At 46.3% G+C, this 27,143-nt stretch overlaps 1 protein-coding gene across 1 annotated transcript in view; it reads right to left on the bottom strand.

The window, feature by feature from the left end:
* wdfy3 (WD repeat and FYVE domain containing 3) overlaps positions 1 to 27,143 on the bottom strand; it is a 498,547-nt gene that overhangs the window by 398,902 nt on the left and 72,502 nt on the right. The window contains exon 2 of the mRNA XM_068038896.1: positions 13,602 to 13,794. Coding sequence (XP_067894997.1) covers positions 13,602 to 13,781 — 180 coding nt within the window. The 5' untranslated portion in view covers positions 13,782 to 13,794. The remainder of the gene's footprint in view (positions 1 to 13,601; positions 13,795 to 27,143) is intronic.

The following is a 27,143-nucleotide window of genomic DNA, read 5'->3' as shown; positions in this document are numbered from 1 at the left end:
GGCCCTCCAAGCCTGCGCCGATCCAGATCCTCTCTCTAAACATGTCGCCTATTTTCTAAGGTTCTGTATCTCTTTTCTTCCTGCCCATTCATGTATCTGTCCAGATACATCTTAAAAGACTCCATCGTGCCCGCATCTACCACCTCCGCTGGCAATGCGTTCCAGGTGCCCACCACCCTCTGCGTAAAGAACTTTCCACGCATATCCCCCCTAAACTTTTCCCCTGTCACTTTGAACTCGTGTCCTCTAGTAATTGAAACCCCCACTCTGGGAAAAAGCCTCTTGCTATCCACCCTGTCTATACCTCTCAGGATTTTGTACACCTCAATCAGGTCCCCCCTCAACCTCCGTCTTTCTAATGAAAATAATCCTAATCTACTCAACCTCTCTTCATAGCTAGCGCCCTCCATACCAGGCAACATCCTGGTGAACCTCCTCTGCACCCTCTCCAAAGCATCCACATCCTTTTGATAATGTGGCGACCAGAACTATACGCCGTATTCCAAATGTGGCCGAACCAAAGTCCTATACAACTGTAACATGACCTGCCAACTCTTGTACTCAATGCCCCGTCCGATGAAGGAAAGCATGCCGTATGCCTTCTTGACCACTCTATTTACCTGCGTTGCCACCTTCAGGGAACAGTGGACCTGAACACCCAAATCTCTCTGGACATCAATTTTCCCCAGGACTTTTCCATTTACTGTATAGTTCACTCTTGAATTGGATCTTCCAAAATGCATCACCTCGCATTTGCCCTGATTGAACTCCATCTGCCATTTCTCTGCCCAACTCTCCAATCTATCTATATTCTGCTGTATTCTCTGACAGTCCCCTTCACTATCTGCTACTCCACCAATCTTAGTGTCGTCTGCAAACTTGCTAATCAGTCCACCTATACTTTCCTCCAAATCATTAATGTATATCACAAACAACAGTGGTCCCAGCACGGATCCCTGTGGAACACCACTGGTCACACGTCTCCATTTTGAGAAACTCCCTTCTACTGCTACTCTCTGTCTCCTGTTGCCCAGCCAGTTCTTTATCCATCTAGCTAGTACACCTTGGACCCCAAGCGCCTTCACTTTCTCCATCAGCCTGCCATGGGGAACCTTATCAAACGCCTTACTGAAGTCCATGTATATGACATCGACAGCCCTTCCCTCATCAATCAACTTTGTCACTTCCTCAAAGAATTCTATTAAGTTGGTAAGACATGACCTTCCCTGCACAAAACCATGTTGCCTATCACTGATGAGCCCATTTTCTTCCAAATGGGAATAGATCCTATCCCTCAGTATCTTCTCCAGCAGCTTCCCTACCACTGACGTCAGGCTCACCGGTCTATAATTACCTGGATTATCCCTGCTACCCTTCTTAAACAAGGGGACAACATTAGCAATTCTCCAGTCCTCCGGGACCTCACCCGTGTTTAAGGATGCTGCAAAGATATCTGTTAAGGCCCCAGCTATTTCCTCTCTCGCTTCCCTCAGTAACCTGGGATAGATCCCATCCGGACCTGGGGACTTGTCCACCTTAATGCCCTTTAGAATACCCAACACTTCCTCCCTCCTTATGCCGACTTGACCTAGAGTAATCAAACATCTGTTCCTAACCTCAACATCCGTCATGTCCCTCTCCTCGGTGAATACCGATGCAAAGTACTCGTTTAGAATCTCACCCATTTTCTCTGAGTCCAAGCATAACATTCCTCCTTTGTCCTTTAGTGGGCCAATCCTTTCTCTAGTTACCCGCTTTCTCCTTATATATGAATAAAAGGCTTTGGGACTTTCCTTAACCCTGTTTGCTAAAGATATTTCATGACCCCTTTTAGCCCTCTTAATTCCTTGTTTCAGATTGGTCCTACATTCCCGATATTCTTTCAAAGCTTCGTCTTTCATCAGCCGCCTAGACCTTATGTATGCTTCCTTTTTCCTCTTAGCTAGTCTCACAATTTCACCTGTCATCCATGGTTCCCTAATCTTGCCATTTCTATCCCTCATTTTCACAGGAACATGTCTCTCCTGCACGCTAATCAACCTCTCTTTAAAAGCCTCCCACATATCACATGTGGATTTACCTTCAAACAGCTGCTCCCAATCTACATTTCCCAGCTCCTGCCGAATTTTGGTATAGTTGGCCTTCCCCCAATTTAGCACTCTTCCTTTAGGACCACTCTCGTCTTTGTCCATGAGTATTTTAAAGCTTACGGAATTGTGATCACTATTCCCAAAGTAGTCCCCTACTGAAACTTCAACAACCTGGCTGGGCTCATTCCCCAACACCAGGTCCAGTATGGCCCCTTCCCGAGTTGGACTATTTACATACTGCTCTAGAAAACCCTCCTGGATGCTCCTTACAAATTCTGCTCCATCTGGACCTCTAACACTAAGCGAATCCCAGTCAATGTTGGGAAAATTAAAATCTCCTATCACCACCACCCTGTTGCTCCTACATCTTTCCATAATCTGTTTACATATTTGTACCTCTATCTCACGCTCGCTGTTGGGAGGCCTGTAGTACAGCCCCAACATTGTTACCGCACCCTTCCTATTTCTGAGTTCTGTCCATATTGCCTCACTGCTCGAGTCCTCCATAGTGCCCTCCTTCAGCACAGCTGTGATATCCTCTTTGACCAGTAATGCAACTCCTCCACCCCTTTTACCTCCCTCTCTATCCCGCCTGAAGCATCGATATCCTGGGATATTTAGTTGCCAATCATGCCCTTCCCTCAACCAAGTCTCAGTAATAGCAATAACATCATACTCCCAGGTACTAATCCAAGCCCTAAGTTCATCTGCCTTACCTACTACACTTCTTGCATTAAAACAAATGCACCTCAGACCACCAGTCCCTTTATATTCATCATCTGCTCCCTGCCTGCTCTTCCCCTTAGTCACACTGACTTCATTATCTAGTTCCTTACAGGCTTTTGTTACTACCTCCTTACTGTCAACTGACCTCAATTGATTCCCATCCCCCTGCCACATTAGTTTAAACCCTCCCCAACAGCGTTAGCAAAAGCACCTCCAAGGACATTGGTTCCAGTCCGGCCCAGGTGTAGACCGTCCAATTTGTAATAGTCCCACCTCCCCCAGAACCGGTCCCAATGTCCCAAAAATCTGAACCCCTCCTTCCTGCACCATCTCTCAAGCCACGCATTCATCCTGACTATTCTTTCATTTTTACTCTGACTATCACGTGGCACTGGTAGTAATCCTGAGATTACTACCTCTGAGGTCCTACTTTTTAACTTGGCTCCTAACTCCCTAAATTCTGCTTGTAGGACCTCATCCTGTTTTTTACCTATATCATTAGTGCCTATGTGCACAATGACAACTGGCTGTTCACCCTCCCCCTTTAGAATGTTCTGCAGCCGATCTGAGACATCCCTGACCCGTGCACCTGGGAGGCAACATACCATTTCACCAATATCTCTCCTAACTTCCCCTATGCCCTCTCTGAGCTCCCTTGTGTCTCTGAAGTAATTGAACATGATGTTGCCTCACAAATCCGTTCCCATCTTCCCCGGAACTCCATGTTTGAATCCCTCCAATCAGGTTTCTGCCCCGTCATATTACCAAAACACCTCTTAGTCACAATTGATATCCTATGCGACTGTGGCAAAGCTAAATGCTTCCCCCCTCATCCTTCATGACCTGTCTGCAACCTTTCATAAGTGACCACACCATCCTCCTCCAACACCTCTCCACTGTCATTCAGGTGGATGGAACTGCTCTCATCTGGCTAGATTCTTATCTATCTAACTTATGTAGCCAATGAATCACTTGCAATGGCTTCTCTTCCTGCTACCTCACTGTTACTTCTGGTGTCCAACCCCCACCACCCCCCAACCAGGGTCTAACCTTGGCACCCTCCTATTTCTCATCGACATGTTGCCCCTTGTTGACATCATCTGAAAGCACGGCATTGGATTTCACACATATGCTGACAACACCCAGCTCTAGCTTTTTAAAAATTTATTCATGAATGTGGACATCGCTGTCTCGGCCAGCATTTATTGTCCATCCCTAATTACCCACAAGAAGGTGGCAGTGGCTGCAGACCTTGGGGTGTAGGTACACGCACAGTGCTGTTAGGAACGGAGTTCCAGGATTTTGACCCAGCGAGTGAAGGAACAGCGGTATAGTTCCAAGTCAGGATGGTGTGTGGCTTGGAGGGGAACTTACAGGTGGTTGTGTTCCCATGCTTCTGCTGCTCTTGTCCTTCGAGACGGTAAAGGTCACAGGTTTGGAAGGTGCTGTCGAAGGAGTCTTGGTGAGTTGCTGCAGTGCATCTTGTAAATGGTACACACTGCTGCCACTGTCCGTCGGTGGTGGAGGGAGTGAATGTTGAAGGTGGTGGATGGGGTGCCGATCTAGTGGGCTGCTTTGTCCTGGATGGTGTCGAGCTTCTTGAGTGTTGTTACAGCGGCACCCTGGCAAGCGAGTCGGAGTTATACAACACAGAAACAGGCCCTTCGGCCCTTCATGTCTCTGCCAGCCATCAAGCATCTCTCTATTCTCATCCCATTTTCCAGCACTTGGCCCGTAGCCTTGTATGCTATGGCATTTCAAGTGCTCACCTAAATACTTCTTCAATGCTGTGAGTGTTCCTGCCTCTACCACCCCTTCAGGCAGTATGTTCCTGATTCCAACCAACCTCTGGGTGAAAACATTTTTCCTCAAATCCCCTCTAAGCCTCCTGCCCCCAAGAGTAGTGGAGAGTATTCTATCACACTCCTGACTTGTGCCTTGTAGATGGTGGACGGGCATTGGGGAGTCAGGAGGCAAGTTACTTGCCACTGAATTGCCAGCCTCTGACCTGGTCTTGTAGCCACAGTATTATGTGGCTGGTCGAATTCAGTTTCTGGTCAATGGTAACCCCCAGGATGTTGATAGTGGGGGATTCAGCGATGGAAATGCCATTGAATGTTTCAGATGGTCATTGCCTGGTAATTGTATGGCACGAATGTTACTTGCCACTTATCACTTATCAGCCCAAGCCTGGATGTTGTCCAGGTCTTGCTGCATCTGGACATGGACTGCTTCATTATGAGGAGCCGCAAATGGAATCCCCACCACCTTTCTCTACTCCTTTAGTGTTGCTAAATTATCAGACTGCTTATCTGACACCGGTACTGGATGAGAAGCAATTTTTCTCCAATCTAATATTGGGAAGATTGAGCCATCGCATTTGGTACCACTCTAAACTCCATTCCCTAACTACTGACACCATCCCGCTCCCTGGCAACAGTCTGAGATTAAGCCGCTCCGTAGGCAACCTTAGTGTCACATATGACCCCAAAACGAGCTTCAGACCTCATATTCACACCAAGACCACCTATTTCCATCTCCATAACATCTTTCGACTTTGCTCCTGCCTCAGCTCATCTGCTGGTGAAACCCTCATCCATGCCATTGTGATCTCTGGACTTGACTATTCCAATGCACTGGCTGGTGTCCCACGTCCTAACTTCATCCAAAACTCTGTTGCCCAAGTCCTAACTTGCACCGAGTCCTATTCGCCCATCACCCCTATGCTCGTTGACCTACACTGGTTCCTGGTCAAGCAATATTGTGATTTTAAAATTCTCATCCTTGTTTTCAAACTCCTCCATGGCCTTGCCCCTCTCTATCTTTGTAAACTCCCCTTGACCCACAACCTGAGGTACCTGTGCTCGTCTAATTCTGGCCTCTTGAGCATCCACGATTTTAATCGCTCCACCATTGATGGCAGTGCCTTCAGTTGCCTAGGCCCCAAGTTCTGGAATACCCGCCTCGCTACCTCGCTTTCCTCCTTTAAAACATTCCTGTAACTAAGCTTTTCGTCATCTGACCTGATATCGCCTTATGTGGCTAGTTGTCATATTTTGTTTTATAATGCTCCTGTGAAGTGGCTTGGGATGTTTTATTATGTTAAAGGTGCTATATAATTATATTGTTGTTAACTCTGGAAGGCTGTAAAGTGCCTAATCGAACATTGAGGTGCTGTTCCTCAAGCTTACTTTGAGCTTCATTGAAACAGTGTAGGAAACTAAGGAGATCAGAGTGTGACGGGAGCGGGAAATTAAAATAACAGGAAGTGCGGGGTCACGTTTATGGACGGAATGGAGGCATTCCGCAAGGCGGTCACCCCAGCTGCATTTGATCTCCCAAATGTAGGGGAGACTGCAACATGAGCAATGAATACAGTATACTAACTGAAAGAAGTACAAGTAAACTGCTTTCACTTGAAAAGGATTGTTTTTCTCACCAGGATGGAGAGAACGAATTTCCATATTTTGTAAAGTTTGAGCCATTGTAACTTTGTTTCGTGCACCCATACACTGAACATGCCCCAGGGCAAGGTTGCCTTCCTCATCGATAAGCGGGAGCATACAAGAAAAGATCTGATGAAAGATCATCGACCTGAAACGTTAACTCTGTTTCCCTCTGCACAGCTGCCAGACCTGCTGAGTGTTTACAGCACTTACTGTTTTTATTTCAAGAAAAGTGCTTATAAACATCCTTTCAAAAAATCTATTTCCTATAAAAGCCTGGTTATTTAGTGGGTTAATCCTATCCTTCATTTCTTACATTTAGAGTTTTAAAGCAGTTGCTCCATATTTTTCTCCATAATACTGTATTTCTAAAATGCATGTATTTGAGTTTTGAAAAGTAATATTTTTATATTTCCAAGTTGATCTCCCATAACGTTATAGACAGTCGTGACATAATGTAATTTTTGGGTGAAAGAAATAGAGGGTAAAGGATAACTTTCCCAAGCATACAAACATACATAGAAATTAGGAGCAGGAGTAGGCCATTCGGCCCTCGAGCCTGCTCTACCATTTGATAAGGGCATGGCTGACCTGATTGTGGCCTCAACTCTACTTTCCCGTCTATCCCCTATAACCTTCGACTCCCTTGCCAATCAAGAATTTATCTTGTTCAGCCTTAAAAATATCCAATGACCCTGCCTCCACTGTCTCTGGGGAAGACAACTCCACAGACTAATGACCCTCAAGAGAAGAAATTCCTCCTCATCTCAGTCTTAAATGGGAGACCCCTTGTTTTTAAAATGTGCCTTCAGTTCTAGATTTCCTCACGAAGGGAAACATCCTCTCAGCATCTACCCTGTCAAGCCCCCTCAGAATCTTATATGTTTCAATAAGATCACCTCTCATTCTTCTAAATTCCAATTAGTATAGGCCCAACCTTTCCACAGATGACAACACCTTCATCCCAGGAAATCAACCTGGTGAACCTTCTCTGAACTGCCTGTAAGGCCAGTATATCCCTCCTTAAGTAAGGAGACCAAAACTGTACACAGTACCCTAGGTGCGGTCTCACCATTGCCCTGTACAGTTGTAGCAAGACTTTCATACTTTTATACTCCACCCCCCCTTGCAATAAAGGCCAACATTCCATTTCCTTCCTAATTACTTGCGGTACCTGCATGCTAACTTTTTTGATTCATGTACGAGGACACTCAGATTCCTCTCTCTACTGTAGCATTCTGCAATCTCTCTCGATTTAAAGAATATTCTGCTTTTCTATTCTTCCCACCAAAGTGGGTAAACTTACATTTTCCCATATTATCGCCCCTCTGCCATTTTTTTTCCCACTCACTTATTGTATCTATATCCCTTTGCAGACTCTGACCTCACAACTTGCCTTCCTACTATCTTTGCATCATCTGCAAATTTGGCTACAACACACTCGGTCCCTACATCCAAGTCATTAATACAGATGGTAAAGAGTTGAGGCCCCAGCACTGATCCCCATGGCACCCCACTGATTACAGTTTGCCAACCTGAAAATGACCCATTCATCCCGACTCTGTTTCCCATTACTCAATCCTCCATCCATGCCGTCATGCTCACACAATACAAACTTATGAACTATAAATAAATGAACTTATGAAGTATAAACCTGAAAGAGACACTCTCCTGCAAAACAAAAGAGTGTTGAGAGATCAGGTGACCTTTACTTTCCTGCCAATACACATGGAACTGGAACCCCGAGCTAATTTCCATGTCTGGACAAGTCTTAGCGAAGCCATTAAAGTGCTAACGACCCTTCCTGTCGTAAGGGCTGCATTTCTCTAACTAAGTAAAAATAAACTGGGTTCACACTACTGTTGCAGACTCTTCAACTCTAAACTTAAAATCCAGCAAATGGACGTGAAAAGCTCTACTTTATCAAGATAGTATGTGGACTCTATTGTCTGACAATGGCCTAACCATCAGAAACTACTTGAGGACAATGGAAAAATATGCTCTGGTCACATGACGGAAACTAGGTTTCCGAGAAGGGGGTTTAAATAAGGCACATTCTGGGCAGACAGGGAAAAAACATCTATTCCAACAAAGGGAAAAGACCCTGCCTAAGACCACCAGCTTTAAGCCACATGTAGGCAGAAACTTGGGTTAGCCTTGATCTCTCCACCTGAGGAACTGAACCGGGGCTTCACTGTTGAAACTTGACTTGAGTACAACAAGAGATATCTTTCACAGTTAACATAAAACAACAGCTAATCCATCCTCCTCAACCTCCAGAGCATTTCTTCAGTGGAAATAAAAAAGGATTACAAGCAAGCATTGTTTCAAGTCTTCACTCTAGGGAAAAGAAAGTGCAACAGAAACTCTTGAAATCAGAAGACCTAAACGCATGCTACTATTATAATCAATCTTTTCTTGAGTGTCTGTGTATCTGTATGAGTGAGAGAGTGGGTATAGTTGCACATATTCGGGTGTTAAACAATAAACATCTTTCTCTTTAAACTTATGAGAAAACCTATCATTTGTCTGTTCCTGACAATTAAAGCACTCAGGAGCTAAAACACTTCTTTTTAAACACACCGCTTACAGTTAGTCGAGAGGTGAAAAGGGGGCGCCATCCCCATCATCTCTCTTCTGTCCGTATCAATGATAATATATTATCTCCAACACCATGAGTTCTTATCTTGTGCATTAATCTTTTTTGTGGCACCTTATCAAAAGCCTTTTGGAAATCCAAATACACAACACCTACTGGTTCCTTTTTATCCACCATGCTTGTTACATTCTGAAAGAACTCTAATAAATTTGTCAAACACTATTTTCCTTCACAAAACCATGTTGACTCTGCTTGATTGTGTTATGATTTCCTAAATGTCCTGCTACTACTTCCTTAATAATGAATTCTAGCATTTTCCCAATGCCAGATGTTAGGCTAATTGGCCTATACTTTCCTGCTTTTTGTCTCCCTTCTTTCTTGAGTGGAGGTGTTATATTTGTGGTTTTCCAATCCTTTCCAATCCGGGGGCCGGGAGAGAGAGGGGGCCGGGGGAGAGAGGGAAAGAGCGAGAGCTGAGAGAGCAGGAAACAGCGGGAGAGAAGCAGGGCATTAAGAGCCTGGGAGAGGGCAAGAGTTCACTCAGGGAGCAGGAAATAGCGAGCGCAGAGCGAGCTGCTGCCAGTCTGCCGGCATTCGGAAATAAAAATCGAGGTGTGACATCACAAGGAAGCAGGTAGGTGATTGGTGCGTATTTCCTCGTTATCTAAACTAAGAAATAAACTGGCGTGTCTTAAGTTTTTTTTGTGGTAACATTTATTACTACTAATACGTTTATCAAGTACTAATAACGTTTATCAAGTACTAATAAGATTTATTAATATTAGTAAAGGTTTATTAGCAGTAGCAAGGTTATTTACTAATAATAAAGAAATGGCAGGGATGCTCCAACCTGTGCTATGTAGCAAATCCAGGATGCTTCTCCTATCTTCAATAACCATATGTGCAGGAAGCGTTGTCAGTTGAAGTAACTTGAGCTCCAGGTTTCGGAACTTGAGTAGCAGCTGGCGACACTGCGGTGCATCCGCAAGGATAAGAACACCGTGGCTAGCACGTTTATAGATGTGGTCACCCCACAGCTTAAGAGTAGGCTGGGAGAGAAGGGAATGGGTGACCACCAGACAGTCAAGGAGAGTGTCTCACTCTCCAACAGGTATTCAATTCTGAATATTGAGGAAGGTGACGGTTCATCTGGGGAGTGCAGCCAGAGCCAAGTCCATGGCACGATGGGTGGCTCAGCTGCACGGGGGCACAAGGAAGACTGGAAGAGCCATAGTGATAGGAGATTCAATAGTCAGGGGAACAAACAGACATTTCTGTGGCTGCAGACGTGAATCAGGATGGTGTGTTGCCTCCCTGGTGCTAGGGTCAAGGATGTCACTGAGCAGCTGCACAGCATTTCGACTTGGGTTGGTGAACAGCCAGCAGTCGTGGTCCACATTGGTACCAACGACATAGGTAGAAAGAGGGATGAGGCCCTGCAGAAACAGTTTTCTGAGCTAGGTAAGAAATTAGCCGGCAGGACCTCAAAAGTAGAATTCTCTGGATTACTCCCAATGCTACGCGCGAGTGAGTACAGGAATAGAAGGATAAGACAGATGAATGCGTGGCTGGAAAGTTGATGCAGGAGGGGAGGGCTTCAGATTCTTGGGACATTGGGACCGACTCTGGGGCTGATGGGACCTGTACAAGCTGGACAGGTTGCACCTGAACAGAACCGGAACTGTGTTCTTTGTGGGACATCTTACTAGTAGTGCTTGTTGGGGAGGATTTAAACTAGTTTGGTGGGCATGGGATCCTGAGGGTAGAATCAGTGGGGACAAAATCAGAAATGAAAATGGAAGGTAAAAAATTAATGGATAAGTCTGGAAGGCAGAGGAAACAAAGGTTAGAAATTTTTTTTTTAAAAAGTGCTCAAGGGTATCTACTTCAATTCAAGAAGTATAGCAAATAAAGCAGATGAGCTGAGGGCACAGATAGATATGTGACAGTATGATATCATAGCTATTACAGAAACATAGCGCTTAAGGAGGGACAGGAATGGCAGCTCAATGTTCCAGGTTACAGGGTTTTCAGACGCGATAGGGAGGGGAATAAGAAAGGAGGGGGAGTGGCAATTTTGATTAAAGAAACAATTATAGCTGTGAGGAGGGATGATATGTTGGAAGGTTCATCAAATGAGGCCATGTGGATCGAGCTAAGGAACAAAAAAGGGGAAATCACACTGCTGGGAGTGTACTATGGACCCCCAAGCCATCAGAGGGTGATAGAAAAGCAGATATGTAGACGAATCTCTGAGAAGTGCAAAAACAATAGGGCAGTAATAGTCGGGGATTTTAACTACTCCAGTATTAACTGGGATAGTTTTAATGTGAAAGGAATTGAGGGAGCAGAATTCTTGAGGTGCATTCAGGAGAACTTTTTGGCCAGTATGTAGCAAGTACATCAAGACAGGGTGCAGTTATGAACTTAGTTTTAAATAAACAGTGGCGCAGTGGTTAGCACCGCAGCCTCACAGCTCCAGCGACCCGGGTTCAATTCTGGGTACTGCCTGTGTGGAGTTTGCAAGTTCTCCCTGTGTCTGCGTGGGTTTCCTCCCGGTGCTCCGGTTTCCTCCCACATGCCATAGACTTGCAGGTTGATAGGTAAATTGGCCATTATAAATTGTCCCTAGTATAGGTAGGTGGTAGGGAAATATAAGGACAGGTGGGGATGTGGTAGGAATATGGAATTAGTGTAGGATTAGTATAAATGGGTGGTTGATGGTCGGCACAGACTCGGTGGGCCAAAGGGCCTGTTTCAGTGCTGTATCTCTAAACTAAACTAAATAATGAAGATAGGCAGGTAGAAGGAGTGGCAGTGGGAGAGTATTTTGGTGGTAGCGATGATAATTCAGTCAGTTTTAACAATTATGGAAAAGGACAAGAATAGAACAGGAGTTAGAGTTCTCAATTGGGTCAAGGCCAACTTTACTAAGCTGAGGAGTTGATTTAACAAAAGTAGACTGGAAACAGCTCCATGACCTTTTGGTCAGCTATGTGGCCTTGTCCAATCTGCACCTTCTCCTTTGTTATCTCTTGCCCCACCCCCACCTCACTTGCTTATAACCTGTGACATTTTTAATATTTGTCAGTTCCGAAGAAGGGTCACTGACCCGAAACGTTAACTCTGCTTCTCTTTTCACAGATGCTGCCAGACCTGCTGAGTGGTTCCAGCATTTCTTGTTTTTATTAAAGGATAATTGCTAACAGGTGTTTTTGCGACTGGAGGGCTTTTTCCAGTGGCGTTCCACAGGGCTCAGTACTGGGTCCCCTGCTTTTTGTGGTATATATTAACGATTTGGATGTAAATGTAGGAGGCACGATCAAGAAGTCTGCAGACGACACAAAGATTGGCCCTGTGGCAGACAGCGAGGAGGATAGCTATCGGCTGCAGGAAGATATTGATGGACCAGTCAGGTGGGCAGAAAAGCGGAAAATGGAATTCAACCCAGAGAAGCAGTGGGCGGCACAGTGGTGCAGTGGTTAGCACCACAGCGGTTAGCACAGCAGCCTCACAGCTCCAGCGACCCACGTTCGGTTCTGGGTACTGCCTGTGCAGATTTGCAAGTTCTCCCTGTGACTGCGATAGTTTCCGCCGGGTGTTCCAGTTTCCTCCCACAGCCAAAGCCTTGCAAGCTGATAGGTAAATTGGCCATTGTAAATTGCCCCTAGTGTAGGTAGGTGGTAGGAGAATGGTGGGGATGTGGTAGGGAATATGGGATTAATGTAGGATTAGTATAAATGGGTGGTTGTTGGTCGGCACAGACTCGGTGGGCCGAAGGGCCTGTTTCAGTGCTGTATCTCGCTATGACTCTTTAAGTGGGAGGTGATGCATTTGGGGAGGTCAAACAAGGCAAAGGAATGCATGATTAATGGGAGAATACTGAGAAGTGTAGAGGAAGTGAGGGACCTTGGAGCGAATGTCCATAGATCCCTGAAGGCAGCAGGTCAGGTCAATAAGGTGGTTAAGGTGGCTTATGGAATCCTTTCCTTTATTAGCCAAGGTATAAAATATAAGAGCAGGGAGATTACGCTGGAAACTATCAATCATTGATTAGGCCACAACTTGAGCACTGTGTGCAGTTCTGGTCACCTCATTTCAGAAAGGATGTAATTGCACTAGAGAGGGCACAAAGGAGATTTACAATGATGTTGCCAAGACTGGAAAAATGCAGCTATGAGGAAAGATTGGATAGGCTGGGGTTGTTCTCCTTGAAACAGAGAAGGCTGAGAGGAGATCTGACTGAAATGTACAAAATTATGAGGGGCCTGGATAGAGTGGATGTGACGGACCTATTTACCTTAGCAGAGAGGTCAGTGACTAGGGGGCATAGATTTCAAGCAATTGGAAGAAAGATTAGAGGGGAGATGAGGAAAAGTTTTTTCACCCAGAGGGTGATGGGGGTCTGGAACTCACTGCCTGAAAGGGCAGTAGATGCAGAAACCCTCAACTCATATCCACCTCAAGTGCTGTAACCTGTAGGGCTACGGACCAAATGCTAGGTGGTGAGACTAGACTGGGTGGCTCGTTTTTCAGCCAGCTCAGACACGATGGGCCAAGTGGCCTCTTTCTGTGCAGTAAACTATGATTTCTATTCTATGGCTATTCATCTTTCTTTCAATTCTGCCCTAATTATAATTGAAGACTAAGCTATCCTTGCCTAAAGATTAATGCTTTCATATCTGACAAACTACTACTATTACTTCCCTCTCCCAGAGCTCACTGGATGCCTGTACTCACCCTGTTGAAAACTGGCAGCATCATGTAGAGCTTTTCCTCCTGTTCCTTCTGTGTCATGTGCCGTGGTGAATGACACAATTCCATGAAGAGGCGACGCAAGTGCATAAGGCCAAGTGCATTATCCTGAGGACTACACTCTTCCTGCCGTGGACGGCCCATGATCCTCTTCACCATGTTCATTTTTCCCAGCTTCCTAAAAACACAGCCAATCCTGTTAAATAACAGTTTTAATATTACTGCAGCTAATGGAGGTCAAACATTTTTACATATAGCTATTTACATAGTAAGCTCAGTTTATCAACAGAATACTTAAATGATTTTACCCTCGGTGTTCCTTCACAAAATCCTCACATTAATGATTTTCTGGAAATTTCTGAAGTAGATTTTTCCGTACAGGAATTTCAGGATGTCTCTGAACTTACAGCATTTAGTAAATAATAAAAGATAGCTGATTACATTTTTCATTTTGGTGTAAGAATGTTATAGCATTCTTGGGAGGATCAAAATAATCACTTTGGGATCAATACGTACCACAGATCTATCAGGCTTGAGTATTGGATTTCAAAGGGGTAGGGATTTCTAGAAGATGTGTCGAGAAACCATTTTGATTCCAGGTTTACAGAACATTTTAGTAAGGTGCATGTAGTTGATTATGACATTTTCTTGGAGGTAGTCACAACATGGCATGAAATAAATAAGGCTCATTTCAAAATATTAAACTCTCAAAATCCATTTTAAACAAAAAGTGACTGCCTCTCTCCCTTCCCCTTACCAGAACTGTACATTTATACCTATCAAGAACTACAAATATTTTATAGATTTGAGTTTGCGTAACATAACATAAGTGCATAGCATTTTCATAGTTTTATGTAATAAAGACACCAGAGGTTTAAGAAAGCTGAATCATAAGATGAAGTCTTAAGTTGTTCTAATTAACAAAAAACCTTGCAAAATACTTACTGGACTTCCCCTTCCCCACACAAAATGTAATCAAAATAATTCATCTAAAATGACACTTAACTGGACATTGCAAAAAATATGCCAACTTCATTTAATTAATCCAACCCTATCCCCACCAAACAGCTAACCATCCAACTTCAATTCCCAGCTCCCATATTAGCTGATATTAACAGTTCTCCTCCTTCTCCTTCAAATCTGCTATCACCTTCCTCCCCTTCTAAAAAATACACACTTGACTCCTCTGTCTTTGCAAACTACAACCCCCATCTCCAATCTCCCTTTCCTCTTGAAAGCCTTTGATCATGCTATCACCTCCCAAACCCATGCCCACCCTTCCAATAACTGAATGCTTGAACCCCTCCAATCAGGTTCCCATCCCTACCAGACACTGCAATAGCCCTTATATTATCACAAATGACATCTTTTGAGACTGTAACCATGATAAACTCTCTCGCATCATCCTGCTCAAACTGTCTGCAGCTTTTGACACAGTTGACCATACCAGCCTACTCCAAGCCCTCCACCATTTCCACCCTCTCTCCCTTCTGTCATCCAGCTAGGTGAGATTGGTTACAATTCTATTTATCCAGTCGTAGTCAAACAAGCACCTACAATTGCGTTACATCTGGAGTCCGCCAAGCATCTATCCTTAGCCCACTCCTAGTTCTCATCTACATGCTGCCCCTCAGTGGCATCATCCCAAAACATAATGCCAAGTTCGACATGTACGCCGACATCACCCAGTTCTTTAAATGCCCCCATTGCCTGATTTGTTATGCTGCTTGCCTGACATTCAGCACTGGGTGAGCAGAAACTTACTCCATGTCCCGAGGAATATATAATTAAACCATCTTAAGTCCAAAAGAGGATCTATTATATATATCCCAAAGTTCTGCTGTTTCAACCATAGATGGTGTTGTAAACAAACATTCCACTGACACAGCAGAGGGTACACTTGTAGCTGCAAGGGCTGAATGGTCAAAATCCACATGAAGAAACAGCAAAAAAATACAAATATATCACAAATGCATTTAACCATAGCCAAGGTAAATGATTTATTTATTTCAGTTAAGGTTGGCCTGAAGGCCATTTCTTCTTGTTTTAGGGAAAATTACTTTCCCATATACTTCTGTCTGTCAACTTTCTGAATGGCATCTCACTAAACTGCAAAAAACCATACAACTCAGTGTGTTTTACAATAGAAGGAAAGGAATACAGGATTCCCTGAAGCATTTGCTTTAATTATGGAATAAATCTGGAATACTGTATGATGAGCAGTGAAATCAAAATAATCAGTCTACACTCCAACTATACATTCCTTCAAGGCACAAAAACCCCAAAAGTAAAGTCGGTCAACCACGGATAACAAAAGTTAAGGATTGTATAAGATTAAAAGAAAAGGCTAATAAAGTTGCCAGAAATAGAAACAAACTTGAGGATTGGGAGGATTTTAGAATACAGCAAAGGAGAACCAAGAAACTGACAAAGAAAGGGAGAATAGAATATGAACGTAAGCTGCAAAAAATATAAATATGGACTATAAAAGTTTCCACTGGTACGTAAAATGGAAATGTTTGGCTAAGACAAATGTGGATCCATTACTGGCAGAGTCAGCAGAATTTATGATGGGGAATAGAGAAATGGCAGAGAAGCCAATTACTTTGCGTCTGTCTTCACTGAGGAAGATACAAGAAATCTCCCAGAATTAGACATCCAAGGGATTAGATGGAATGAGAAATTGAAAGAAATTAGTAAGAAAGTGTATTGGAGAAATTAATGGGACTGAAGGTTGTTAAGACCCCAGGACCTGACATCCAAGAGTGTTGAAAGAGGTAGCTATGTGGATAGTGGATGCAATCGTGATCATCTTCCAAAATTCTATAGATTCTGGAGCGGTTCGTGCAGATAGGAAGGCTCAAAATGTCACCCCACTATTTAAGGGAGGGAGGGAGAGGGGAAACAGGGAATTACAGACCTGTTCGCCTTACATCAGTCGTTGGGAAAATGCTAGAGTCTATTCTAAAGGATGTGATAAACGGACACTTGGATAATAATGATCTGATTGGGCATAGTCAACATGGATTTATGAATGGGAAATCATGTTTGACGAACCTGTTGAACCATTTAAGTAATGGCTGTGTTTGCTGACAATGCAACCACTAGATGGTGCAGTATTAGCACATGCGCAAATGCAGCCTCTTCCACTGAAACGTGACTGCCTGCAACGTTCAGGCAGCTGCCAAGATTAAAGATGGCGCTGCTCAATTTATCACAGAAAAACTTCAACCCAAAAATCCCCTCCTCCCTTCTTTCGGTCCCTCCTGCATGCGTCTTCGCTGGCTCCCCACTGCCTTCCCTTAAGCACTCACTACAGCCTCGCCATTCCCCCCGCCCCCAGTCACTCGCTCCAGACCTCGCCACTACTCCCCCCTTCCCCTCCCACTCAGCCGATTGTCCCTCTCCCCCCAAATCACCCCACTCTCCAGCTGCTCACTCCCCAATTCCCCCCAACCCGCCCCCCCCCCCCACAGCTGCTAGCTCTAGGCCATGCCACTTCCCTCCTCTTGGCCACTCGCTCCCAAACTCGACCATTCTCCGCCACCCGGAAAAGCAAGGTGGGCCACGAGGAGTGACGGCGACGTAGGAGCGAGTGACCGAGAGGAGAGAAGCGGTGCGGCCGAGAGCTAGCGGCTGGAGGGGGCTGCAGGGAGTGAGCGGCCGGAGAGCGGGGTGGCTGGGGTGTGGGGGGAGCAAGGAGCAGGTGGGGGGAGCGAGGAGCAGAGAACAATCAGCCGAGGGGAGTGGGTGGGAGCAGTGGCGAGGTCTGGAGCGAGCAGCTGAGGGGGAGAAACGGCGGTGGGGAGTAGGGGGACAAAGCGTGGAGGCCTGGAGCCGAGGAGGGGGGGGGGGGGGGGGGGAGAGAGCAGCCAGTGGGGCGGGAGTGAGTAGCTGAGTGGGAGGGGGAAGCGTAGCGAGGATCGAGCTCCAGCCTCAAAGTGTCTCATTCAGACATTCTATTATGTTGGTGATACGCGATGACATTTTCCCACACGAGTCAATTAGTCCTGGCAAGACACAGACTGCGGATGCGCAGCATCTCAGTGAGAGCAGGAGACCGTTTACGCATGTGCGCAGCTTGGCACGCTCTGACGATGTTGGCGGGCCAGGAGTCACTTTGTTAAATAATATTCTGCTTTTCTATTCTTCCTGCCAAAGTGGACAACCTCACATTTTCCCACATTATATTCCATCTGTCAACTTTTTGTCCACTCACTTAGCCTATCTATATTCTTTTACAGACTCTGCACGTGAAGTTGGGCAAAATCATTATAATTCCCTGACATACAAGCTCAAGCTCTATTGAGGTGCATAAAGTTTGTAAACACTATGATTTAACATAAAGCAGAGAAACAAGAACTCAAACATCTCATTTCTCTGCAGTCAGACGGCTAACTGTGTACTCGACAAGAAACCACTATTAGTGTATATTTTGAGTAAAGTCAATAACTTCATTGTATTTTTGTAGTAAAACATTAATTGACTATGTTATGACAGAGGCAGGAGTGCACTGTTTATTCTAGTTCCACTTCTTCACGGGTCACAACATATATATACTCTATTTTTCCCAGAATAAAACACACTAACCAGGTTTCTTTTATAATAAACTGCTAATTTTGTTGCTCATTAAACAAATCTTAGCCAGTAATGAAGTAAAGCACAGACTGAAATTTTAAAATTCCCTTTTTAATTTAGTCCCTGACATTCACACACACACACACACACAAACACATACACCCGTTAACCGGAAAAATAAAAAGGGATTTTTGTTTAGAGCTCTGTTAGACAAAAAAACACGAGCTGAATACTTGCTCATTCTTGAAGAAACAGCAGATGAGATATGTTGTGTTCCAAAACTGGCATACAGTCTGGCCTTTGAGTACATGTAGGCAGGTCACTGGGATCTTTTGGTTCTTTTCGGGTGGCGTTGAGAATTAATTTATCAGGCTTTTCTTCAAAGACAGGAGACGAGATGAGTTGACACAGCAGACTTCTCAGGGCTTTGAGAGATGCTGGAAAGCTGAGCTGGGTTGTAGTCTTCTCTCCTTCCTTGGGAATTCTCCTCTCCCGTAGGAAGTTCTCTCCTCCTTCTTCTTCAGGCTTTTTAAAGAGATGAAAGAGTCTGGGCTGAGCTGGGGTTCTGTCCTTCTGACCTGTCACTTCTCTGCACACATCTTTTTTAGTTATCATGGTTTCTATTCTGTTTTTAACGTGAGTCAGGTGGCAACCAGGAAATGTTGTGTCAAACAAGTCTTGTCACTGTTCTCTTGATGAGCCTCTTGGAACAAAAACTGCAACATTGCTTCAGTTTGACTATGAATTCTCAAAAATATCTAACAAAAACAGAGGCACTTTCGTAACAACTACCAAGATATTTTACTTAAATCATATAAAATACTTTACACAAACTTGTAACGTAAACAAATCGAGAACCAAATATCAAATCTGATCTTAGCACAGTGCTCTCACTAAAATCCTTCTATCAACATTATCAAGCCTGCTGAATGAGGCTCTTTTGAGACTGGAGCTCGATCTCCGCTACTTGCTTCCCCCACTCATCTAGTCTCTCCCGCCCCATTGGCCACTCCCCCCCCCTCGGCTCCGGGCCTCCACGCTTTCTCCCCTCCCCCCTCATCCCCACCACCGCTTCCCCCCCCCTCAGCTGCTCACTCCAGAACACCTAACACATTGTATATTGCATCCTTCACTGATGTAAAGTTGCACTTACAAAAGAAAAAGGCACCAATCTCTGATCAGTAGTATAACACTTTGTCATAGTTAGCTGCGCCTAGTTTGTACTGCCAGACTATAAATACAAGTTTCCCAGCCAGGAAAGACCTCTGCAATTACAAGTATGTGCAGACCTCCATTCCTTGATGGAATATTTTAAATAAAATGGAAGCACTGATGGGCATATAATTTACCATCCCAAATTAATAAAGCAGTCTGGAGGCTCATGAAACTCTAAACATTTATTTTAAGTTCAGCTCAAAACAGCACTCCATGTAGGGAAACAAAAGTGATTTAACACAGCCTCTCCCAGAAGGTTTCACAACACTCAAGTCAAGTTCAGACCTGCTTTGCAGCAACACAAAAGTGACAATACTCTCTAAACCCTAAAAGCATCCTTAACATGGAGTAGCATGACCTAAAAGGAAAAAAAATGTTTGGTAGAAAATATGTTTCTGTATGGTTTTAAAGTCTAGTGGTCCTGAAAGAATGCGAGCTTTCAAACTAAAGGTGGTGTGCTTGATGTCGAGGTAGAGGATTTCCATTAAGAATACAGCTGTACTGGGAAAAGGTCTAGTGAAGGAGGTCAGATACCTCCTTAGCGAGAGGTGAGTAATAGTTAGGGTATTCCGGGCGTCTCCAGGAATGGGGCATGAACATGGAAGTTTGAAAGTGAAAAGAATGGAGTGAATTAATCTCTAATTTAAAATTAACTTTTGGTTGCAGCAGCTTTGACAGAAGCGGAGGTGCGGAGCGAACTTGCAGCTGGGAGGTCAGTTTCAGTGTAAGTTAAAGTTAATTCCCTTTTGTTTTCGGAGGACCAGGGGACTGCTGGGTAAGTAAAAACTATATATTTGGGCGGTGGCTGCACCCGAGACACTACACGTGTAGTGTCTCCCACCCACCCTCCTCCTCTAACCAAAAAAAAAGGACTCTGGTGTGTTGATAAGGTAAGCTTTTTATTTAAAAAGTTCTGTCCGTCAGATTGCTAAGCTAACAAGTTTTGACTTTTTTTTTTTGGTTTTTCAGTAGATTTGTTGGGAATTTAAAATAGTGGGAATGGAGGTTAAGGCAGTTGAATGCTCCTCCTGCAGAATGTGGGAGGTAAGGGTCGCCAAGAGTGTCCCTGCTGACTGCATCTGCGGGAAGTGCACCCAACTCCAGCTCCTCGAGAACCGCGTTAGGGAACTGGAGCTGGAGCAACTTCGGATCATTCGGGAGGCGGAGGGGGTTATTGAGAGGAGTTATAGGGAGGTAGTCACACCTCAGGTAAAAGAAGTAGGTAGATGGGTTACCGTCAGGGGAAGGAGAGGAAACCAGCAGGCAGTGCAGGGATCCCCTGTGGCCGTTTCCCTCAACAACAGGTATACCGTTTTGGATACTGTTGCGGGGGACGACTTACCAGGGGTAAGCAATGGGGTACAGGTCTCTGGCACAGAGTCTGTCCCTGTTGCTCAGAAGGGAAGGGGGAAGAGGAGCAGAGCATTAGTCATTGGGGACTCCATAGTTAGGGGAACAGATAGGAGGTTCTGTGGGAACGACCGAGACTCACGGTTGGTGTGTTGCCTCCCAGGTGCCAGGGTTCGTGATGTCTCGGATTGTGTTTTTGGGATCCTTAAGGGGGAGGGGGAGCAGCCCCAAGTCGTGGTCCACATAGGCACCAACGACATAGGTAGGAAGAGAGATGGGGATTTAAGGCAGAAATTCAGGGAGCCAGGGTGGAAGCTTAGAGCGAGAACAAACAGAGTTGTTATCTCTGGGTTGTTGCCAGTGCCACGTGCTAGCGAAGCGAGGAATAGAGAGAGAGAGAGGAGTTGAACACGTGGCTGCAGGGATGGTGCAGGAGGGAGGGTTTTGGTTTCCTGGATAATTGGGGCTCTTTCTGGGGTAGGTGGGACCTCTACAAACAGGATGGTCTTCACCTGAACCAGAGGGGTACCAATATCCTGGGGGGGAGATTTGCTAGTGCTCTTCGGGGGGAGGGGGGTGGGGGGGGGGGTTTAAACTAATTGAGCAGGGGAATGGGAACCTAAATTGTAGTTCCAGTGTACAGGATGTTGAGAGTAGTGAGGTCAGGGATAAGGTTACAAGGACGCAAGAGGGTACTGGCAAGCAAGAACTTGGTTTAAAGTGTGTCTACTTCAACGCCAGGAGCATCCGGAATAAGGTGGGTGAGCTTGCAGCATGGGTTGGTACCTGGGATCTCGATGTAGAGGCCATTTCGGAGACATGGGTAGAGCAGGGGCAGGAATGGATGTTGCAGGTTCCGGGATTTAGATGTTTCAGTAAGAACAGAGAAGATGGTAAAAAGGGGGGGGTGGGGTGTGGCATTGTTAATCAAGGAGAGTATTACAGCAGCAGAAAGGACATTTGAGGACTCGTCTACTGAGGTAGTATGGGCCGAGGTTAGAAACAGGAGAGGAGAGGTCACCCTGTTGGGAGTTTTCTATAGACTTCCGAATAGTTCCAGAGATGTAGAGGAAAGGATAGCGAAGATGATTCTCGACAGGAGCGAGAGTAACAGGTAGTTGTTAAGGGGGACTTTAACTTTCCAAATATTGACTGGAAATACTGTAGTTCGAGTACTTTATATGGGTCAGTTTTGTCCAGTGTGTGGAGGGTTTTCTGACAGTATGTAGACAGGCCAACCAGGGGCGATGCCACATTGGATTTGGTACTGGGTAATGAACCCGGCCAGGTGTTAGATTTCGATGTAGGTGAGCACTTTGGTGATAGTGATCACAGGAATGCAGAGTACTGGGCTAATGGGAAGATTTTTGGTAGTGTAGATGAACAGAGAGATCTTGGTGTCCAGGTACATAAATCCCTGAAAGTTGCTACCCAGGTTAATAGGGCTGTTAAGAAGGCATATGGTGTGTTAGCTTTTATTAGTAGGGGGATCGAGTTTCGGAGCCATGAGGTCATGCTGCAGCTGTACAAAACTCTGGTGAGGCCGCACCTGGAGTATTGCGTGCAGTTCTGGTCACCGCATTATAGGAAGGATGTGGAAGCTTTGGAAAGGGTGCAGAGGAGATTTACTCGGATGTTGCCTGGTATGGAGGAAAGGTCTTATGAGGAAAGGCTGAGGGACTTGAGGTTGTTTTCGTTGGAGAGAAGAAGGAGGAGAGGTGACTTAATAGAGACATATAAGATAATCAGAGGGTTAGACAGGGTGGATAGTGAGAGTCTTTTTCCTCGGATGGTGATGGCAAACACGAGGGGACATAGCTTTAAGATGAGGGGTGATAGATATAGGACAGATGTTAGAGGTAGTTTCTTTACTCAGAGAGTAGTAGGGACGTGGAACACCCTGCCTGCAACAGTAGTAGACTCGCCAACTTTAAGGGCATTTAAGTGGTCATTGGATAGACATATGGATGAAAATGGAATAGTGTAGGTCAGATGGTTTCACAGGTCGGCGCAACATCGAGGGCCGAAGGGCCTGTACTGCGCTGTAATGTTCTAAATTCAAGCAGCTTAAAAAGAAACCTTCCCATTTTGGCCTTAATGCAGAATATTGACAGTTAAGGGTAATAGATCAAACAAAATGACTCCTGACAACGTAGCGGCCTGCCAACGTCATCAGAGCACTCCAAGCTGCGCACATGTGCAAACGGTCTCCTGCTCTCAGTGAGATGCTGTGCATGTGCAGCCTACGTCTTGCCAGGACTAACTCGCGCATGCGCGGGAAAACGTCATCGCGTAACGCCAACGTTATCAAGCCTGCTGAATGAGGCTCTTTGAGGCTGGAGCTCGATCCCCGCTACTTGCTTCCCCCACTCATCTAGTCTCTCCCGCCCCATTGACTACTCTCCCCCCTCGGCTCCAGGCCTCCATGCTTTCTCCCCTCCCCCCTCATCCCCACCACTGCTTCCCCCCTCAGCTGCTCACTCCAGAACTCGCCACTGCTCCCTTCCACTCCCCTCGGCCCTTTGTTCCCTGCTCCCCGGCTGTTCGCTCCCCACCTCCTCCAGCCGCTAGCTCTAAGCCACGCCACTTCCCTCCTCTTGGCCACTCGCTCCTACGTCACCCAGTCACTCCTCATGGCCCACCTTGTTTCTTCGGGCAGCAACGAACCATCGAACATGGGAGCGAGTGGCCAAGAGGAGGGAAGTAGCACAGCCAGAGAGGGGGGTGGTTTGGTGGTGGGGGGTGGCGGGGGGGAAAAGAGAGGGGGAGGAAGCAAGGAACAATCAGCTGAGGGGAGTGGAAGGGGGGGTAGCAGTGGCGAGGTCTGGAGCGAGTGGCTGAGGGAAGGGGAGGAAACATCGAGGCTGTAGCGAGTGCTTAAGGGAAGGCAGCAGGGAGTCAGTGGTGAGAAGACAGGCACAGGAGGGACCGATAGAGGGAAAGAGGGGATTTTTGGGTTGAAATTGCTTTCCGTCATAAATTGAGCAGTGCCATTTTTAATCCTGGCAGCTGTCTAAACATCACAGCTAGTCTAACTGTGACCATGAAACCACTGTTGATTGTTGTAAAAACACATCTGATTTATTAATGTCCTTTAAGGAAGGAAATCTGCCATCTTTATCTGGTCTGGCCTACATGTGACTCCAGACCCACAGCAATGTGGTTGACTCTTAAATGCCCTCTGAAATGGCCTAGCAAGCCACTCAGTTCAAGGGCAATTAGGAATGGGCAACAAATGCTGGTCTAACCAGTGATGTCCACATCCCACAAACGAATAAAAAAAAATAATACAACTCATCTTTGCTTAATACAAAATAATCAACACACCATGCTTTCCCACATCAGTGTCAGCCTTGGCTCAGGAATACTAATTTACCTCTCAGCTAGAGAGTGGATTCATACCCCACTCCAGAGACCTGGATGCATAATTCAGGCTGCACTTCAGTGCGGTACTGAATTTGCTGTACAGTCAGAGGTGCCCTCTTTTGAATGAAACATTAAACCGAAGTGGACGTAAAAGATCCCATGGCATTGGTTGATGAGGATCGGGGAGTTCTCCCAATATCCTAGCCAATTTTTATCCCTTAACTAGCACCACTAAACCAGGATTACGTGATCATTACCTCTCTGCTGTTTATGGGGCCTTGCTGTGAGCAATTTCTTATCAGTGACTTGCCTTAAACAGAGTAGTTTCCATCTAAATAACACCTCGCACCTCAACTCCGGGAGGCCGGGAGCAGTGATGTTTTCGAGGAGGAAGAGAGGGAAGCAGCACAGGACAACCCAATCCTTGCTGACTACAAGACTCCCCCGATGTCACCCCAGCGGAACAAACCCTGCATGAAAAACCAGGAGGGGTTTCTGAGCCCAACCAACGTGAAACTGCTTGCGCACACAATGGGTATGCAGGAACATCCCGAAGGACTGGGACTAGCAAGGACAAATGGTATGGGAAGCAACAATCAAATTTTAAAAAATGGGTGGAAGGATTGCTTCCATTAATGTGCGTAGCATTAAATCCACTACACGATGTGTTTCAACCTTGGATTACCTCGCCAAGGTCAAAGCCGACCTACTGTTTCTGCAGGAGTGTGGAATACCACACCTCAGCACCTACAGGCAGTGGTCGCGATGGTGGTCCCTTGGGCCATCGATCTGGTCGGGGGGTAATGATTGCCGTTCCTCCGGCCTGGGTATTCTGCTGCGGGGAGGTAACTTCACCACCTCTGAAGTTAAGGTGGTGGTGGGCGGTCGCCTCCTCGTAGCAGACGTAATGTACAACAACGCTCCGCCCCGGTACAACGCAGCGAGCGGCTGACCGTCTTCCAGCAGCTCCCATTGCTGCTGGCGACGTCCAGGCCGGTCATCCTAGGCGGTGACTTCAACTGCATTGTCAATGCGGCTGGACGATCCGGCAGTGACGACAGCAAACTGGACGCTGCGACCAGATTCCTAATAGAAACAGTTAAAGATGCCAAACTGCACAACGTCTTCAGCAAACCTGCAGACGGAGCGCAGCGTAGATACACATGGTCAAGAGCGGACGGCTCTGCCCGTACCAGGATTGACTTCCTGTTTGTGTCCCGTGCTGTCACGGTCAGATCCACCGACGTCAAGCTGGTGTTCTTCTCCGACCACTGCCTCTTTCTGGCCGACTGTCACTTACAGGACGACCAGCAGGTTGGCAGAGGGACGTGGAAGCTCAATGCTACACTGCTGACCCCAGAGAACGTTGAGGAACTCAAAAGGGATTACAAAGGTTGGAGGACCGTGAAACCCCTCTGAGTCTCCAGTTCACTGGCGGGAAGCGATCAAGGAGAACATCAAGAGGTTCTTCATCCACAAAGGTGTTCAGAGGGCGAGAGAGAGACAGAGGGAAATGTCCCGACTCCAGAAAAGTATGCAAAATCTGCTCCGGTTGCAGTCAATGGGGGTCGAGGTCAAGGAGGACCTCCAAGAGGTGAAGAGCCAGCAGGCCTCGCTCTTTGCCAAGGAGGCCTCCAAGATCATCTTCCGGTCCGGAGTCCGCTCCATCGAGCAGGATGAGACGTGCTCGCGTTACTTCTTCCAAAAGGTAGAGAGAGAGAGCTCTGTTATCAGCAGCCTGAAGGAAGATGATGGCTCGGTAACGTCTTTGCAGTCCGACATACTAAGGATCAGCAAATCCTTTTATGCTGGGCTGTATGACGCGAAGCCCACAGACAGCAGAGCCTCCCAGTCCTTCCTGTCATCTATCACAGAGGTCTCAGATGACAGCAGGAGGGAGAGACTGGACAAGCAGTTAACTCTGGACAAGCTGACAAAGGCCGTCGAGTCCTTCGAGACGAGTAAAACTCCCGGAAGCGACGGCTTACCGGTCGAGTTGTACTCGGCCCTGTGGGACTGGGTCGGCCCGGACCTGCTGGAAGTATACAAGAGTATGCTCCTGGCCGGCAGCATGTCAGAATCCATGAGGAAAGGCATCATCACCCTCATTTACAAGCGGAAGGGGGAAGAGGGCAGAAATCAGAAATTGGCAGCCCATCTCACTGCTTAATGTTGACTACAAGATTCTGTCCAAAGTCATAGCCAGTCGAGTCAAGTTTGCTCTGGAGTTGGTGATCCACCCCGATCAGACCTGTACTGTACCCGGCAGGAAGATCTCTGATAGTCTCGTGCTACTCAGGGATACGATCGCCTACGTACGAGACAGGAGGGTGGACGCCTGCCTCATCAGCCTGGACCAGGAGAAGGCTTTTGACAGGAAATCGCACACCTACATGATTGACGTGCTTTCCAAATTTGGGTTTGGGGAGGGAATCTGCAATTGGATCAAACTGCTCTACACAAACATCAATAGTGCAGTCTCAATCAATGGGTGGGAATCGGAAAGTTTCCCGATCCAATCTGGAGTCAGACAGGGCTGTCCTCTCTCCCCGGTCTTGTTTGTTTGCTGTATTGAACCCTTTGCTGAATCTATTAGGAAGGATGCGAGCATAAGAGGGGTGACAATCCCAGGCAGCGGAGGCACTCAGGTTAAAACCTCCCTGTACATGGACGACGTCGCCGTCTTCTGTTCGGATCCGCTGTCTGTGCGCAGACTGATGAACATCTGCGACCAGTTCGAACTGGCCTTGGCAGCCGAAGTTAACCACGGCAAGAGCGAGGCCATGTTCTTTGGGAACTGGGCTGACCGATCCTTTGTCCCCTTCACCGTCAGGTCAGACTACCTGAAGGTGCTGGGGATATGGTTTGGAAGGGCCGAGGCGTGCACCAAAACCTGGGAGGAGCGAGTAGCCAAGGTACAACAAAAGTTGAGCATGTGGGGGCAGCGATCTCTCTCCATTGTGGGTAAGAACCTGGTCATCGGGTGCGAGGCGCTCACGTTGTTGCTGTACGTGGCGC

Source organism: Heterodontus francisci, chromosome 1 (assembly GCF_036365525.1).
Source record: "Heterodontus francisci isolate sHetFra1 chromosome 1, sHetFra1.hap1, whole genome shotgun sequence".
NCBI lineage: Eukaryota > Metazoa > Chordata > Chondrichthyes > Heterodontiformes > Heterodontidae > Heterodontus > Heterodontus francisci.
The sequence above is the reverse complement of the archived record's forward strand: the minus strand, read 5'-3'. Positions and strand labels throughout refer to the sequence as shown.